Below are 16,392 nucleotides of genomic sequence, written 5' to 3'. Positions count from 1 at the left end.
TGGTCTAAACCACTGAGCCTCTTGGGCTTGCTTATCAGAAGGTCAGCCGTTCGAATCCCCATGACAGGGTGAGCGCCTGTTGCTCTGTCCCAGCTTCTGCCAACCTAGCAGTTTGAAAGCACACCAGTTCAAGTAGATAAATAGGTACCACTCTGGTGGGAAGGTAAACAGTGTTTCCATGCACTCTGGCTTCCGTCACAGTGTCCAGAAGCGGTTTAGTCCTGCTGGCCACATGACCCGGAAATCTGTCTGTGGACAAATGCTGGCACCCTTGGCCCGAAAGTGAGATGAGCGCCACAACCCCATAGTCGCCTGTGACTGGGCTTAACTGTCCAAGGGTCCTTGACCCTACCTTTACCTTATGTATTGTTTCAGAAAGTGTAAATTAGGTAGGTTTGCCTTTAAATGCAAATGAAATCTAGCGTCTCCTGCAGCTCTCCATGCCCAGCACTGAATTTTCTTCCATTTCAGCCTTCTGTGTCCTGGAAGAGCTTTGAAATTACACAACTAGGAGCTGGTTCTGGGAATGGGTGTGGCTATGCAAATACATGTTTGAGAGGAAAGAACACGCGAGAGGATGAGGAATAAGTAGATCCAACAGCAGGGGGGGAAAAGAGCAAATGTGTTTGATTTTTATTGTTTCAATCTCTGTGCCGAAAGTAAGAAAGTTTGTTTGTTTTAGAAAAAAGAAAAGGAAAAAAAGAAAACACAAACATACAAGAGGTCAAAGAAATAAATAAATCAATAAATTAAGAAATAAATAAGCGGGAAGCATGATTCCAGAGGACTTTTGGGGGAAAGCACACGTCTTCAGAAATTCACATGTCGTCAAAAGGTCGTATGTTGTGACCTGACAGCAGGAAAGCGGATCTTAATTCCTCCTCGACCCTAGAAGCAAAAGGTTAAAAAAGAAAAGGATTTAGAATCCTAGGATTAGAAGGGACCCTGAGAGTCATCTTGTCCAACCCCCTGCAATGCAGGAATATATAGCTGTTATTTTACCAGCTTTATACACCCCAGTAAGATTTATTGCTTGGCTTTTTTATTAGAGGTATGTGAGCCAAGCAACAGAACTTGGGAGATCCATTACTGTTCCTACATTGATCAGTGGGAGGAAGCGGATTCTGGCTAAACACCAGACTTCCAAGATGCCAGATATTCACCCTTGAAGTGTTTGGTGCTAAGAACGGGGACTCATGGAGAGTTGCAACAGGCAGCTCTCACTAAAGAGGGAGTTGCCTGTCGCAACTCTGTACAAGTCCCTGTTCTGGGCATCGATGGGAAGGATTTGCAGGTTCAGCCCATGGACCAAAACGAAGCATGCATCTGTTATCATAAGCTTGGAGGGATGTGTGCTTTCCTGTAATTCTCCCAGAAAGCGCTATTCTAGGTCAGGCAATAACATGGGGGTGGGGTGGGGAGGCCTCACCTCTGCATCCCATCGCAGTCACTTCCCCGATCCGGTCCAGTCTCCTCCCGAAACAGCTCTTCGCTGTCTGGATTCCCCGCATGCGCTTAAGCAGGGAGCTGCGGTCGGAGAGGAACGGGGCTGAATAGGCCGGGGTCTCGACTTGCTGGCTGTTGCCATCATCCAGGAACTCGGCCAGTCCCTCCCTCTGGCTTTCAGGATCTTCTAGGTTGGGGCTGTTCTGCAGATCTTCCATCAGGGAGACTTTCTCCTCCAACCGCTGCAGAAGGGCCTGAATGGAAAATGAATATAATGTTCCTCTTTCGTTCCTCTGCATTGCCTCCAAACCTTTCTGCTGCCTGAACCTCAACTACCTTCCTTCCTTCCTTCCTTCCTTCCTTCCTTCCTTCCTTCCTTCCTTCCTTCCTTCCTTCCTTCCTTCCTTCCTTCTTTCCTTCCTTTCTCAGGGGTTCAGCTAGCTCAGCAATTCCCACACTTTTCCAGCCCCCCCATCCCCTTGGTTCCATAAACTCATTCTCTGTGCCTGCTGCCCTACTCTATAAAAAGAATTATTCAGAATAGCAGTTGGCTAAATGAGGAGGGGGGAGAAGCAAGTTTGCCACCTTGAGCTCCTCTGGGAAAAAGGTGGGACCGAAACAGAACAAACAAATAAATCTGTCCATTTCAGCTCGTCGCCTTCCCAGTCTTGAAATTCGTCACTCCACATCTCTGCAGCAGAAATTCCATACGTGCAAATTTCTATAAGCAATTTTGACCAGCATATACACATTTGCACAAGCAGAATCCCCCAACGTGACATAATTTTAGAACGTTCCTTTTTGTTGGCCTCTGCACTTTTGCACACACTTGTTGACAAAATTGGGAGATGTGTGAGTTTCAAAGGTCTCTTCTGTTTCGTTTCGTGTGAACCGGGTCGTTTTCTCACTAAAATGCAAAGGGGATCAAGTTTTCCCCCCGACCCTTCCTACATGTCAGGGTTGTTGTGAAGGTAAAATACGGGAGATGGAGGGGACAAAAGCACAGGCGACCTTGAGGTGGAATATGAATGTAATAAAAGGTAAAGGGACCCCTGACCATTAGGTCCAGTTGTGGCCAATTCTGGGGTTGCAGCGCTCATCTCGCTTTATTGGCCGAGGGAGCCAGTGTACAGCTTCTGAGTCATGTGGCCAGCATGACGAAGCCGCTTCTGGCGAACCACAGCAGCCCACTGAAATGCCGTTTACCTTCCCGCCGGAGCGGTACCTATTTATCTACTTGCACTTTGACGTGCTTTCAAACTGCTAGGTTGGCAGGAGCAGGGACTGAGCAACGGGAGCTCACCCCGTCGCGAGGATTTGAACTACCGACCTTCTGATCGGCAAGTGCTAGGCTCTGTGGTTTAACCCACAGCGCCACCTGCGTCCCTTATGAATGTAATAACAGGTGATAAATAAATAAATCCCAGTTAGACCCTCCATAACATGGAAAAGCCTTGTCTCCCTGGCACAAGTGTGGAATCCTTTATTAATTTTATCATTTATTTGTTGCATTTATATCCTAGAATTTTAGGTTCAGCTGGGAGGCAGGGACGGATCCCAAGGTTACCCAGCAAACTGCATGAATAAGTGGGGATTTGAACCCTGGTCTCCCAGGTCCTAGCTCTGTAACCACTCTGTGACGCTGCCTCTCTTTTACAAGTTGCCTACGCTCACTGCCATCCTAACATTCTGCAACCGAGGAAGGACTTATCCGCCCAGCCATAGCTAAGAATGGAAGAAGGGCAAAAGACACAACCCAGGATTTCGTTCCCAACAGAGACCGGTACAGTGGCTAGAGCACTGGACCTGCGTTCAAATCCTCCACTCACTGGCCATGAAACTCACTGTGGTGACCTTGGGCCAGTCTCTGCCTCTCAGCCCAACCTACCTCACAGGGTAGGTTGTTGTGGGGGAATGAATGTATGCGACCATGTGCAACTTAGAAGAAAAGGTAGAATAAAAGTTCTAATCACAACAATAATCTTAGATTCAGTCCTCCACATCTCTATAACAATTTGCCATTTATTTATTTTTTGAAGTTTTATTTAATTTTATTAAAATGTATATTAATTTTTTTTAAAAAAAATATAGACTTGTAATTTCTAACATATTCTAACACATCTCAGCTCCCTTTCCTCCTCTTCTTTGGTATTTCACACCTGTTTTTCTGGGATGAGTCTGTTTTAATTTTTGTGCTTTAATTGATTTTTGTGTTTTAATAAAAACCTATTCAATTTTTTTTAAGTCCTTGTGAAAAATCAGTTGATGTGAATTTTCCCTAATAGATGCAAGTGGTGGTGGTTTTGCAAAGTGGTTCTCCCTAAAATAATGCATTCTCATGTTTTCAACAACCCAGTATTTCGTTCCCAACAGCGACAGGCTGGCATCACTTCCCTGTCAATTACCCCCAGCACCCTCCGACTCTGAGGTAGACTGCCTCTAAACATGGAATTTAAACATGGAATTTCCGTGAATTTCTCCCCGAGGAGGGGAGAGCCCAACCTGGAATAGTAAAATCCTAGGACTGAGTCTCCCAAAACCTGCCCCTTTGGGTTCCTTAGAAAAACCTAGACAGCATCTTAAAAAGCAGAGACATCACCGTGTCAACAAAGGTCCGTATAGTTAAAACTATGATTTTCCCGGTAGTGATGTATGGAAGTGAGAACTGGACCATCAAGAAGGCTGATCGCCAATGAATTGATGCTTTTGAATTATGGTGCTGGAGGAGACTCTTGAGAGTCCCATGGACTGCAAGAAGATCAAACCTCTCCATTCTGAAGGAAATCAGCCCTGAGTGCTCACTGGAAGGACAGATCCTGAAGCTGAGGCTCCAAGACTTTGGCCACCTCATGAGAAGCGAAGACTCCCTGGAAAAGACCCTGATGTTGGGAAAGATGGAGGGCACAAGGAGAAGGGGACAACAGAGGATGAGATGGGTGGACAGTGTTCTCGAAGCTACGAATATGAGTTTGACCAAGTTGCAGGAGGCAGTGGAAAACAGGAGTGCCTGGCATGCTCTGGTCCATGGGCTCACGAAGAGTCGGACACGACTAAACGACTAAACAACTAAACAACACAGACTGAGTCTCCCCAAACCTGCCCCTCTGGGTTCCTTACCTCCATGCTGGCTAGCTCCTTGGCGGGGCTGAGGCTGTCGATGGGATGGGCCATGGGGTGCTGGAAGCAGAGGAGGAACAGCAAGACGAAGGTGATTGTGGTCGAGCCCTGGGTGTCCATGCTTTGAGAAGGTGCGTTTGGCTTTCTCGCCCTGGAGATGATGTCCTTTTCGAGAGATCTCTGGCTTCGCTTCGTCCCTGCTCTGTTGTGTCCTGTGCTGCCTGCTTCTCCCCAGCTGGCCTTATATACCCTTTGAGCCGAGCTCTGCTTCCTTGGGTTATCAGTGGGACTATCTGGGGCGCATTCCAGCCCCCTCGCCGGAATGCAGCTCCTTTCAGAGAAGATTCCCTTTATTAGGTGTCACTGGGCAGCTGATCTCCTAGCATGCAGGAGTCACAAGCCGGTGATTTCATGCCGCCTGCCCTCTCGGCTGATACTGGCCTCAGAGATTACAAACCCCATCCCTCGTTGGAATTTCTTTTACCTCCCCCCCCCCCAACTTTCAAACATTTCCCAGATCTGAGCAGAGAGGACCCTCAAAATATCCCCAGAAATGCACCTTGGGGAAATCGCCTTGTATAGCAAAAGCAAGAAGCTGGAGAGGACAGCGGGGGTTTTTGCAGGGTGAGAGGGAATCTGATGACACCCCAGCCCTGGACTTTCCCTCAAGGGCCATTCCTATATATGGAATAATGAAGGTATCAGCTCAGTCCTCGCTTTGCTTCCTTTCCAAGTGGCTTTGTTCCATTCGGGGCTTAATATCGGCATCGAGAAGAGTCAGACATTTGCAAGAACTCCATCTTTGAGTGCAGCGGCACTTTGGAACTCCCCGCCACTTGACGTCAGGCAGTTGCCTTTGCTGTACTTTTGGCTGTACCTGCTAAATGTAAAAAACAACAACATTTCTTTCATTTTAGACAAGCCTGCCCAGGTATTTAGGAAGTTGATGTGAGTTTTTAATCTGTTCTTTAGTTTTTATTCTTTTTTTGTCAACCACTTTGTGTTTAAAAAACCCCAACAACAATCAAGCAGTATATAAATTTTATGAAATAAGTCAATCAATAAAATTAAGCTTACCTGGGCATCGTGACCTTTGGCCCAGATGGGGCAGCTAGCCTGTGGGTCAGATATCTAAACTGAACCTTAGTTCCTTCTTTTTCACTTTTACTGATGTATCGTAACATAGCAAAAAAAGCAGACCTCCCCAAAGTCTTTTCATTTCAGATTGCATTCACAGTCCTGAGTACAGACTCAGTCAAACGAGAGAAGTTCTTTTTTATCATTGTTCTTATTCATTACGTCCCACCATTTTCTTCCCAAGAGCTCCAGTCGGCACACACACTTCTCCCCCTCCCCATTTTATCCTCACAACAACAGCCCTGCAAGGTAGGGTAGCCTGGGAGGCGGTAGCTGGCCTGAATTCACCCCAGGGCAGGGATTTGAACCCCACTCTCCCAGGTCCTGGCCCAGCCCTCTAACCACTGCTCCACCCTGCCTTCCAAGCGAAAGAACAGAGAGATGAACTATCGTTTTGCTATGGGGAGAAAATCCCAAGGGGAAGCAAGCCAGAGCCATCTCAGAGCCACAAACGCAATAAGGGTATAAGGCAGGGCTTATGTGGCCCTCCAGGTATCATGGATCTGGCCCCAGAACTCCTCCCAGCCACCCTCACACTGACTCTGCTCTCCATCACCCTTGAGAGTCCCTCCCCCATCTGCTTGGACTGTGCCCTTGAATTCTTAGAAGGCCTCTTGTTAATAATAATATAATAATTATAATTTATTTATACCCTGCCCATCTGGCTGGGCTTCCCCGGCTACTCTGGGCGGCTTCCAACAAAATATTAAAATACCGTAATACATCAAACATTAAAAGCTTCCCTAAACAGGGCTGCCTTCAGATGTCTTCTAAAAGTCGGGTAGTTGTTGTTCCTTTGACATCTGGTGGGAGGGATTGCCACAGGGCAGGTGCCACTACCGAGAATGCCCTCTGCCTGGTTCCCTGTAACTTCGCTTCTTGCAGTGAGGGAACCGCCAGAAGGCCCTCGGCGCTGGACTTCAGTGTCCGGGTAGAACAATGGGGGTGGGGACACTCCTTCAGGTATACTGGGCCAAGGCTGTTTAGGGCTTTAAAGGTCAGCACCAACACTTTGAATTGTGCTCAGAAATGTACTGGGAGCGAATGTAGGTCTTTCAGGGCCAGTGTTATGTGGTCTCAGCGGCAGCTCCCAGTCACCAGTCTGGCTGCCGCATTCTGGATTAGTTGTAGTTTCCAAGTCACCTTCAAAGGTAGCCCCACGTAGAGCGCATTGCAGTAGTCCAAGCGGGAGATAACTACAGCATGCACCACCCTGGCAAGACAGTCCGTGGCAGGTAGGGTCTCAGCCTGCATACCAGGTGAAGCTGGTAAACAGCTGCCCTGGACACAGAATTAACCTGTGCCTCCATGGACATCTGAGAGTCCAAAATGACTCCCAGGCTGCGCACCTGGTCCTTCAGGGGCACAGTTACCCCATTCAGGACCAGGGAGTCATTCAGGACCAGGGAGTTGGCTTGGATGAATACAACTCTATATGCTTAAGTTAGGATGGATGGATTTTTATTTTTATTCTTAATGTGGGCTGGCAATGTTTCTTCCCCCTCCCAATTTTTCTAAAATATATAGGGTTCACTCCAGCTCAGTCTTATTCAGAGTAGATCCACTGAAATGAATGGATCTAGGTTAAGCAAGGTCACCCACTCCATACGTTTCAAGTGCTATGACTCCGCTTTAAACAGCGGCTGCCCACAGAGAACTCTGGGAACCGTAGTTTATTAAGGGTGTCGAGAGTTGTCAGGAAACCTCTCCCAGAGCTACTATTGCCAGAGTTCCCTGGCAGGGCAGATTGATCATTAAGAAACCACTCTGAGACTTGTACCTCTGCAAAGGGGGTTTCCTAACTCTCAGTGCTCTTAGCAAACTACAGTTCCCAAGATTCTTTGGACGGAAGCCATGGCTGTTTAAAGTGGTGTCCTGGTGCTTTCAAAATATGGTTGCTGCTGTCTGACCACCCAGAAAATAGCCACGTTTTAAAAGGGTATAGGATGTTTTAAACGGTTCTAATTTCGGTTCCTCTGTTTCGTTGTTGTCAGGTTGGTGTTGGTTAAATGTTTAGCTGGGGTCGGTGTTTACTTTAATTTGGGTATAACTGTAAACCGATTATGATTATTATTGTTGTTATTGGTTTTTTATTGATTTGTTGGTTTGTTTGTTGCTTATATAGGATATCTTGTTTTTTAATGTTTGATGTTTTGTTCTGTTTTATATGTTGTAAGCCACTCAGAGGGGCTGGGGAAACCCAGCCATAAATTAAAAATGATCATTGTTATATGGTGTGAATGTGGCTGGGGTCAAATTCTGAGCAGGAGTAGTACTGAGTACATTTTTTAAAAAAAAGTTCCCCTATGGCAGGAAAGTTTGTGAAAAGCACTGTTCCGATGCATCAATTTGCGCCCAGAGTGTCCTTTTCTTTGAAAGTGGTTTGACCTTGGCGGAACGGTTTGCATTTTTGTGCGACAGCCTCCCTGCAAGCTCGCTTTGCTGGGAACCAGAAAATAATAAGCTTCCATGTGATCCAGACCCTTGGCTTCTCTCCAAGGTGCTGAATCAGACCTCCCTCCAGCTACTTCCTTAAACTAGGACTAGGTGGGGATGTTGAACCACAGACCTCACTCACACACGAAAACAAAGATCACCACAGCCAATCACAAGCAAACAATCACACCCTAGGCCAACCCCAACCTCTCTCACCACCAAAGGAACACAAGTGAACAACACAGGCAACGCTGACACCAAACTCTACATACATTAAACATAATAGAAACACCGCCACCCGACCCCACCCCCATCCATCTTCCCTCTCTCCACCCCCTTTCTTTTTTCTTTCTTTTTTCTTCTCCCCCTAATGCCTCAACAAATGAAACAGATTTGTAAAAACGCTACGTGGAAGAAGAAGAAAAAAAAATACGAGGCACTACACTTCTGTAAAACAAGAAAATCCTTAATAAAAAATATTAAAAAAAAACAAAAAAAACCACAGAACCCTTTCCCAGGTCAACAGAACCTGTCTCTCTTATCCCAGCATGGATTTACTTTTTCTTTTCCGCTCCTTTTGGGGGGAAAACAAACAGGAGAATCATTCCTGGTTCTGAATCCTCAGATCCCTGCATATCATCAACCTAGTCTAGTCTTGCAGCCAGAAATCAAGGGCTTTAAAAATTGGTTGGGGTGGCAGCGTTTAGGGGAGCAAGGAAATCAGGGATCAGTGGGAGATCAGGTTAGGACAAAGCAGGAAGGTTTTCAGATGGTCTTTTTCTGAGTCAGCACTCCACCCAGCTCAGTGTTGTTGGCCCTGACCGGCAGTTTCAAGCAAGACACTTGCTCTCCTCTCTATTTAAATCTCCCTTTGTGTAGAGATTTTCAAAAGGGATACATGACAAATCTGAAGAATCATGAATTGTGCAGGCTGTTTATGTTAGCCAGATTTAATATGTTGATAGTGAGAGGAAGATATTTAGCTCTCCCCGAATCAGAGCGTCTTTGCAAATGTAGCAAACAGGAACCTGATAATTTGGAGCATATTTTCTTTTCTTGTGATTTTGGCATTATGCCAGAAGACAATTATTAGAGGCCTTACAACTCAATGGGCTCATTTCTATGCTACCAATGGTTCAGGATCTGCTCTCGGACAGGAATGATCAAATTACTTTTAATAGTGGCTGAATTTTTGAGTGTTGTCCATGTAGAAAGACTGGGCCATTATAAAGAGATTTAGTGGTTCTTAATTGATCAGTGATGTGGTAGTGTTGTATTGTATTATTTATGCAAATTGATTTTCTCTGGAGTTAAAGATCTGATTGGGACAAACCTTGTTATGCTGAGCTTGTATTTTGCACAATTTGTATATGGTGTCTGTTTGATAATGTGTGGTTTGCTGTGCCTAATAAAGGATATTTGGTTAAAACAAAACAAAACAAGGCAAGGATTTTGTACGATTCACAGCCACTGCTGGTTCTATGATGGCTTTTGGTGGCTGGTGGCTGCTAGCTGTGCCTGCCCGCTTGGGCTAGATAAGGCAAGGGAAAGCTGGAGACAGTAAAACGCAGGCAGAGGGAAAGCTTTATGAGCGTTTAAAAACAGAAAGGTGAGAGAGAAGGTGGACTCTGGTGAACTTTGGTAGCTGCCAGTGTCCTCAGACTGTGTGTAAAATAGATCAGGGTATCCTGTCTGAGAAGACAATAATTTAGATCAGGGTTTGGGAACCTTTGGTCTTCTGGGTGATGTGGTACTGCAATTCCCAACCAACCCCGCAAACATGACCAATGAATGATGTGAGTTGTAGCTCTGCAATATCCACAGGGCTGAAGGTTCCCCACGTCTCACTTAGATCATCTTGGGAAAAATTTACCAATGTTCCCTCACCCTATTATCCCAGACACTGGGATTTTCTGTTGTTGTTCCTCTAATGGAACACCCTCCCCTCTTCCAGACACGAAGTGCTATTGATCTGTGACATCTGATATCTTGCAAAGGCTTGTCTTTTTGCCCAGGGTTTCCCTGACCCCTAAGATTGGACCATGTTATCATTGAATTCTTATATATAAAGAATATATTGAATGCTTTTGATGACATCAATCTAATTATACCGTTATATAGTTTTTCTTGTGAAAGCGAAGATCTCCCTTTCTATGGCAGAACTGCTATCTCATAATCACCAACCCCAATAAGTGGACTTCTGTTTAGACGTATAGGCTGCCTGTATTAATGAATGCATATAAGTGTGTTAGGGCTGAGGGAATGGTTTTATTGTTTAATGTCAGCTGATGATGCTTTGCCAATTAAAAAAAGTAAATTTCTGAAAAGGAGAAAGGATCGGACACCCACCCTCCTTTTTGTTCTGAACAGAGGAGAGGGGGAATGAGCTTCTCTCTGTGAACAAATGTAGCAGTGACTGACGAAGGGACCTTTGCCTCACTAGTAGAAAGGATCCCCCCGTCATTTTGTGGTCATTTTATTTTCCACCTCATGGCAGCCATTTTGTGTTAGGCTACACCACTGCCTTGGCAGCCATTTTGTGACTGGCGTCCGCGACTTGTCCTCAGAATTCTGAATGTGCTCCTTAGCCCAAAAGAAGTATGGTGATCCTTACTTTAACACAAGTTTTACCTCATACTTTATTTATCTATTTTTTTTTGGTCGGGAAATGTTTTGCAAGTCTCAGAGGCATGTGTATTTCAAAGCTTGTGGTCACATGCATATGGGTTCAGGGTGTGCAAATTATGTAGGCTCATGAATGCAAATTGTGAAATTTCTCCGCTATCGCTACACCACAATGAAAACACTCAATTTCTATAAAACGTTTATTCAGATTTTGCAGCACCAAAGCCCCCGTTCCAGTAGGCTGAAAGACGGTCTCAGTGGCACACCACTAAGCTTCAAATGTAGCAGGAGCCCATACAATATGAATACACAGGGTTTTATATTGTATAGGAAGGGGTATGATTCTTGAGAGGGACTGTGTGCAGAGAGCTCTCAAACAGATTTAACAGTCTATATAAACTTTATGGCCTTTGTTTTCCAAACTTTTGGGGCAGCCGACAAAGAGGTCCTCTTCTGATTTCAACTTCTGGATTTCCTCCAAGAACCTAAAAACAAAAAGTGAAAGACCTTTTGAGTTAAGGGTTCCCTTTCTGCTTAAAAGGAGCAGTATTACTCATGAGGACTAGCTGCTTTCCAAGCTCATTCCTCTCTATCGGGGTTCGTTCTGACAAAGGAGCGTGATATAAGGACAGCTCTGCTGGATCATATGAAATGCTCAGGGATGGGGAACCTTGTGGCCCTCCAGGATTCTTGGTCTGGCCCTTGGGAGGTTACACAGGCCACACCCCTTCTCCACAGGCCACACCCCCTAACCAACCCTACCTTGCACCCTCCTTGAGTGGTTTTGCCTGCCTGAAAAGGCATCCTTAAACTCTGAAAATTGCCTATTGCTTGCCTGGACAGAACACAGAGTAGATTGTTTTGGTTTGACCCAGAAGGTTGCCTGCACTGTTTTCAGCTGCTAATTCTAATATTTCTCGCAAGCGAGTTTTGTTAAATAAATATATTCCACATGCCCACCCAACCCAGCAACGAGATTCCTTTGAAAGAGACCTACGGGCTCTGTAGACATTGCACCCAAGGCCTGTCTGGGTCCCGATCCGCTCAAGCCTGGTCCCGAAACATCCGGAGAAATATCTCCTCCGCTTTGGGGAAGCCAGGAATTTCACCCAGTGGTCCTCCATTTCTGCAGGGTGAAGAGAAGTCTGAAGTCTGAGCTGGCTGGAAGAGAGGGTTTCTGCGTCTACAAGGTCCATCATGTCAGAGCCGTCCTCTGCCTCGTCAGACCTCGAGATGGGAGCTTCCAATTCCCCTTCTGGAAATTTTTCCTTCAGGCGCTCCAGGAGGTCCTAAAATCAGAGGGGATGGAAACAGAATATCTGTTTAGAATATTGATTGGAAAAGTGGCATTATACCGACAAAAATAGTGTGGCTTGCCAAATTACTGGAGTACTACAATATATCCAAAACAATGGGAGAAATTGGAAGGATCTCAAAAGAGAAAATAGACAGGGACTGGAAGGTGTTTAAAGGATACTTGCAAAACCATATCGAAAAATCAGAACTCCTATTAGAATAAACAAGTTCCGTTTTAAATACTGAAATACTTAATAAGATGGATAACAATGTGTAATAGAAAAAGAAGCATGAAATTAGGTTAAAGGTGTGTGAAAGAAAATTACAGAAGTGGAAAGAAATTGCAGTTGAGTCGATTGGAAGTCTAACACAAAGGTGGGGTGAGGGGGGGTGGTGGGAAAAAGAATTATCTGTGGGATTGAGAGTACGTATGTTTGAACATTTTTAAGGATTGAATGAAATGTATGCTTGTATGCTTGTATATTTGCAATATGTGTGTATTAATGCTGAATTATTTCAACAATAAGAACTTTAAAAAAAAGAATATCAAGAAACAAACTCAGTTCAGAACGCGAGGACCTAGTAACCTTTCTCCTACTGAGTCAGACAATTGAGTCCGGATAGCTGTGTATTACCAGCACTGGCTGGCAGCAGCACGGTTTCAGGCAGGGGACACCCCCAGTCCTCCCTGGAGATCCCATTGGGGTTTGAACCTGGGACCTTCTGCATGCCAAGCAGTTGCTCTGCCACTGAGAATCATAGCAATCAATATTATATCAAAGCAGTTGCTGCTTTCTTTCTTACACACTCACACAGAAAATTTACAATCTGGTCCAGTTTTAGCACATGGCTTTGACTTTTCTTTGAATTGCCACCTTTTAAAATTTGAATGTGAGGTCTTTTTTTTAAAGATCTTAATTATTTTTAATGGATTCTCAGGGCACGGTGTTAAATATTAGTGTGCTAAATGCCGTCTTTTTACACCTGCATTTTCCTCTCTCCAAAACATCAACTGAACAGTGTCTTCTGCTGGGGAAACTGGTGGGAAGAAAGAGATTTTGAACCAGAAGGATCTAGATTTTGAATTTGCGGAAGAATATCTGGAGCTGGGAATCTTGGCTTGAGAGTCCTCACTCCACCTCAGCCTTCAAACAGAAGTTTCCTCTTGACTCCTTTAGGATATACAGTGGTAGCTTGGTTCTCAAACGCCTTGGTTCTCAAACGCCGAAAACCTGGAAGTAAGTGTTCCGGTTTTTGGACATTTTTCAGAAGCCGAATGTCCAATGCGACTGTCAGCTATTGTTTCCTGCACCAATCAGAAGCTGTGCCTTGGTTTTCGATCATTTTGGAAATCAAACGGACTTCCAGAGTGAATTAAGTTTGGCGCTTTTATTTTTGCTATTTATTTTGTGTTTTTCTTTTTGAGGCTTTTTCAGTTAATTTGTTTCTCTGACTGTGTGGAACCAAGTTCAGCTACTGATTGATTGTGTGACTGCAAAAATGGATAAAAGCCCTTCATCCAAACAATGACTATCATCAGTGCAGGTAAGAAAAATATATATATATATATATTATAATCTACAATACTGTCTTATTTATTTTATAGTACAGTACTTTGATTATTGCTTTCATTTTATGGATCAATGGTCTCGTTAGATAGTAAAATTCATGTTAAATGGCTGTTTTAGGGGTTGTTTTTAAAATTCTGAAATGGATTAATCCGTTCTGCATTACTTTCTATGGGAAACCGTGCCTTGGTTTTGGAACGCTTTGGTTTTGGAACGGACTTCCGGAACAGATTAAGTTTGAGAACCAAGGTACCAATGTAAAAAAAAATGTAAAAATAAAAATTGGGGGTGCCAGTTCCCTTCTCTTCTCTCCAAAATTTTAAACCCCCACTATATGTAATGTTTTGATTCCTGCAATGCACATTGATTGAGCTGCAAAGACCTTTTTCTGCTCACAAGCAGCTAACAAGTTCAAATTATCATTCTCTTTGGTTGCATCCAATGCTAGTCCTACTCAGAGCAGACCCATTGAAGGCAATGGAGAAGACTGACATAGGTCCATTAATTCCAGTGGGTTTCCTCTGAGTAGGAATCTTAGAATTGTGCTGTTGCAAGGGACCATAGGGATGCGGGTGGCGCTGTGGGTTAAACCACAGAACCTAGGACTTGCTGATCAGAAGGTTGGCGGTTCAAATCCCCGCGACGGGGTGAGCTCCCATAGCTCAGTACCTGCTCCTGCCAACCTAGCAGTTCGAAAGCAAATCAAAGTGCAAGTAGATAAATAGGTACCACTCTGGCGGGAAGGTAAACGGCATTTCCGTGCGCTGCTCTGGTTCGCCAGAAGCGGCTTAGTCATGCTGGCCACATGACCCGGAAGCTGTACACCGGCTCCCTCGGCCAATAAAGCGAGATGAGAGCCACAACCCCAGAGTCGGCCACGACTGGACCTAATGGTCAGGGGTCCCTTTACCCTTTAACTTTACTAAGGAACCATAAGGGTCATTTAGCTCAGCCCCTTACAATGCAGGAAACGCAGCTAAAGGGACTGAGTTCGATAGAATCCATCAATCACCATTCTTTGCTAGCACTCCCCCCCCCATGTAAAACATTTCATTTCATTTATTTATTACATTTATAATCCATCTTTATTCTCCAATGATCTCAAAGTGGTGTACGTGGTTCTCCTCCCTGCCCCCATTTTACCTTCACAACAACCCTGTGAAGTAGGTCAGACTAAAAGATGATGACTGGCCCAAGGTCATGGAGCAGTGGGGATTCGAACTCGGCGCTTACATTATTTTCACCATGATGAGCATTTTGGAGCTCGTTTGAGAAGCTTGTTGCAAAATTCGGAAGAGTACAAAAAAACAACTTTTGGGAGGGGCTGGAAGGTTAATGGTTTGTCTTGTTTTCATTATGCTTTCTGCGTTTTTAACCTTGCATTTGAATGCTGCTCTGAGATCTACAAATATAACCAAATAACGATTACATTTTGAAGGATAGTTGCATTTCAATTTGCCTTTGGGTGAGTTCTAAGTTTGATCAATTGGATAAATTTCTGCAAGTGTGAATTAGGTACTTCCTAATCAAACTTAACCAACATGATTTTTACCAAACTGCGGGAGGCAGTGGAAGACAGGAGTGCCTGGCGTGCTCTGGTCCATGGCGTCACGAAGAGTCGGACACGACTAAACAACTAAACAACAACAAGCACCAAACTGCACCGAGTTAGAAACAATAGAGGAATGTAAATGGGTAAAATTGATGGTAATTGCAGCCAGACAGGTTATAGCGAGTAATTGGAAAAATGCAGAAGAGCTAGGGGTGAACCAATGGAGGGAAAAATGGAAAAATATTATAATCTTAGAATATCTAACTGTGAAGATACATAAAATGAAAGGGTTTAACGTCAGTGAGAAGGAGGAGGATTGGTCTGAGAAGATATTGAATGATTTGGGTAGGTTTGAACAATTTGAACAATGTTAAAAGTTAAACAAACCTTGTGGAGGGAGGAGTGTTAAGGTATATAGAATTGTACATATAGTTGATTTGAATATGTTATTATTGATTATGTAAACCCAATGTATCAGCCGCCTGGGGGTTTTCACTGTTTGTTTTCACTGTGTTTTGGTTGTTGGTAAAATTAAAAACAACAACAACCAAACTGACTTCCCAACACACACACACACACCACCTCTGACCTGCCCCCTCCTTCCTCACCTGAAAGGACCGCAGTTCTTCGCTGGAAGGACTCCAGGCCACAGGATGACTCGAACCCAGGCCTGCTTGGGCAAACAGCAAGAGCACAGAGGACCAGCCACACCAGGCCACAGCATCCATGATCCCTGCTTCTCTTCGGGCCTCTGAGGTCTCGTAGCTTTGCCTGGGGATGCGAAACACTTCTTTGCAGACCCAGGGAGCCTTTCTTTATAAGCCCCTTAGGAGGATGGCTCCTTGCTGCTTCCAGCCGGCCTGGACCCCAGCGAGCTGAGCCACTTGGCTCTGATAAGGGAACTGGTTCCAGCCAGCGGTGCTGAGTCTTTCGGAAATGACACATTCTGCCCCCACCCTGCTTTTAACAGAGCAATTATAGACGCTTTCTTGAGCCGCCAAACCGTTCACGGCCGCGAACCTGCAGAAATGTCTTTTCTTCTTTATTAGAGGCAAATGCAGGGCCACGACTTATGCTACGGGCGAGTCCCCAAATTAGGCAATTCCGTGACGATAGGGAAACGGGGGTTAATAGCTGGCTGTACTTTGCCCACAAATCATCCGATTTTACAACTTGGATATCTTAAAGGAACTGGGGCAGGGGATGAACGTAACA

The 16,392-nt window shown here is 44.8% G+C and overlaps 2 protein-coding genes across 2 annotated transcripts; both read right to left on the bottom strand.

The window, feature by feature from the left end:
- Positions 1-609: 609 nt before the first annotated feature.
- On the bottom strand, positions 610-4,889 carry LOC309376457 (natriuretic peptides A-like). Its single transcript, XM_081922820.1, has 3 exons — positions 4,564-4,889; positions 1,430-1,700; positions 610-888 (listed from the first exon to the last, which is right to left on the bottom strand). Exons 1-3 carry the CDS (start codon positions 4,681-4,683, stop codon positions 872-874), a joined length of 408 nt encoding a protein of 135 aa, XP_081778946.1. The 5' UTR covers positions 4,684-4,889; the 3' UTR covers positions 610-871.
- Positions 4,890-10,947: 6,058 nt separating this feature from the next.
- Positions 10,948-16,125, bottom strand: LOC309376968 (natriuretic peptides B-like). The gene is made up of 3 exons (XM_081923929.1): positions 15,786-16,125; positions 11,759-12,050; positions 10,948-11,246 (listed from the first exon to the last, which is right to left on the bottom strand). Exons 1-3 carry the CDS (start codon positions 15,903-15,905, stop codon positions 11,221-11,223), a joined length of 438 nt encoding a protein of 145 aa, XP_081780055.1. The 5' UTR covers positions 15,906-16,125; the 3' UTR covers positions 10,948-11,220.
- Between the last annotated feature and the right edge of the window lie 267 nt (positions 16,126-16,392).

The sequence above is a fragment of the Podarcis melisellensis genome (genome assembly GCF_964234715.1).
Source record: "Podarcis melisellensis genome assembly, chromosome: 8".
Lineage (NCBI taxonomy): Eukaryota > Metazoa > Chordata > Lepidosauria > Squamata > Lacertidae > Podarcis > Podarcis melisellensis.
Note: the sequence above shows the minus strand (reverse complement) of the source record. Positions and strands in the feature narration are given on the sequence as shown.

Coding starts and splice junctions, on each gene's coding strand:
- LOC309376968 (XM_081923929.1), bottom strand. CDS start 15,905: ATGGATGCTGTGGCCTGGTGTGGCTGGTCCTCTGTGCTCTTGCTGTTT. Junction 12,051..15,785: donor AAGAACTGCGGTCCTTTCAG/GTGAGGAAGGAG, acceptor CTCTGATTTTAG/GACCTCCTGGAGCGCCTGAA. Junction 11,247..11,758: donor GTGCAATGTCTACAGAGCCC/GTAGGTCTCTTT, acceptor TTTTGTTTTTAG/GTTCTTGGAGGAAATCCAGA.
- LOC309376457 (XM_081922820.1), bottom strand. CDS start 4,683: ATGGACACCCAGGGCTCGACCACAATCACCTTCGTCTTGCTGTTCCTC. Junction 1,701..4,563: donor AGGAGCTAGCCAGCATGGAG/GTAAGGAACCCA, acceptor TTTTCCATTCAG/GCCCTTCTGCAGCGGTTGGA.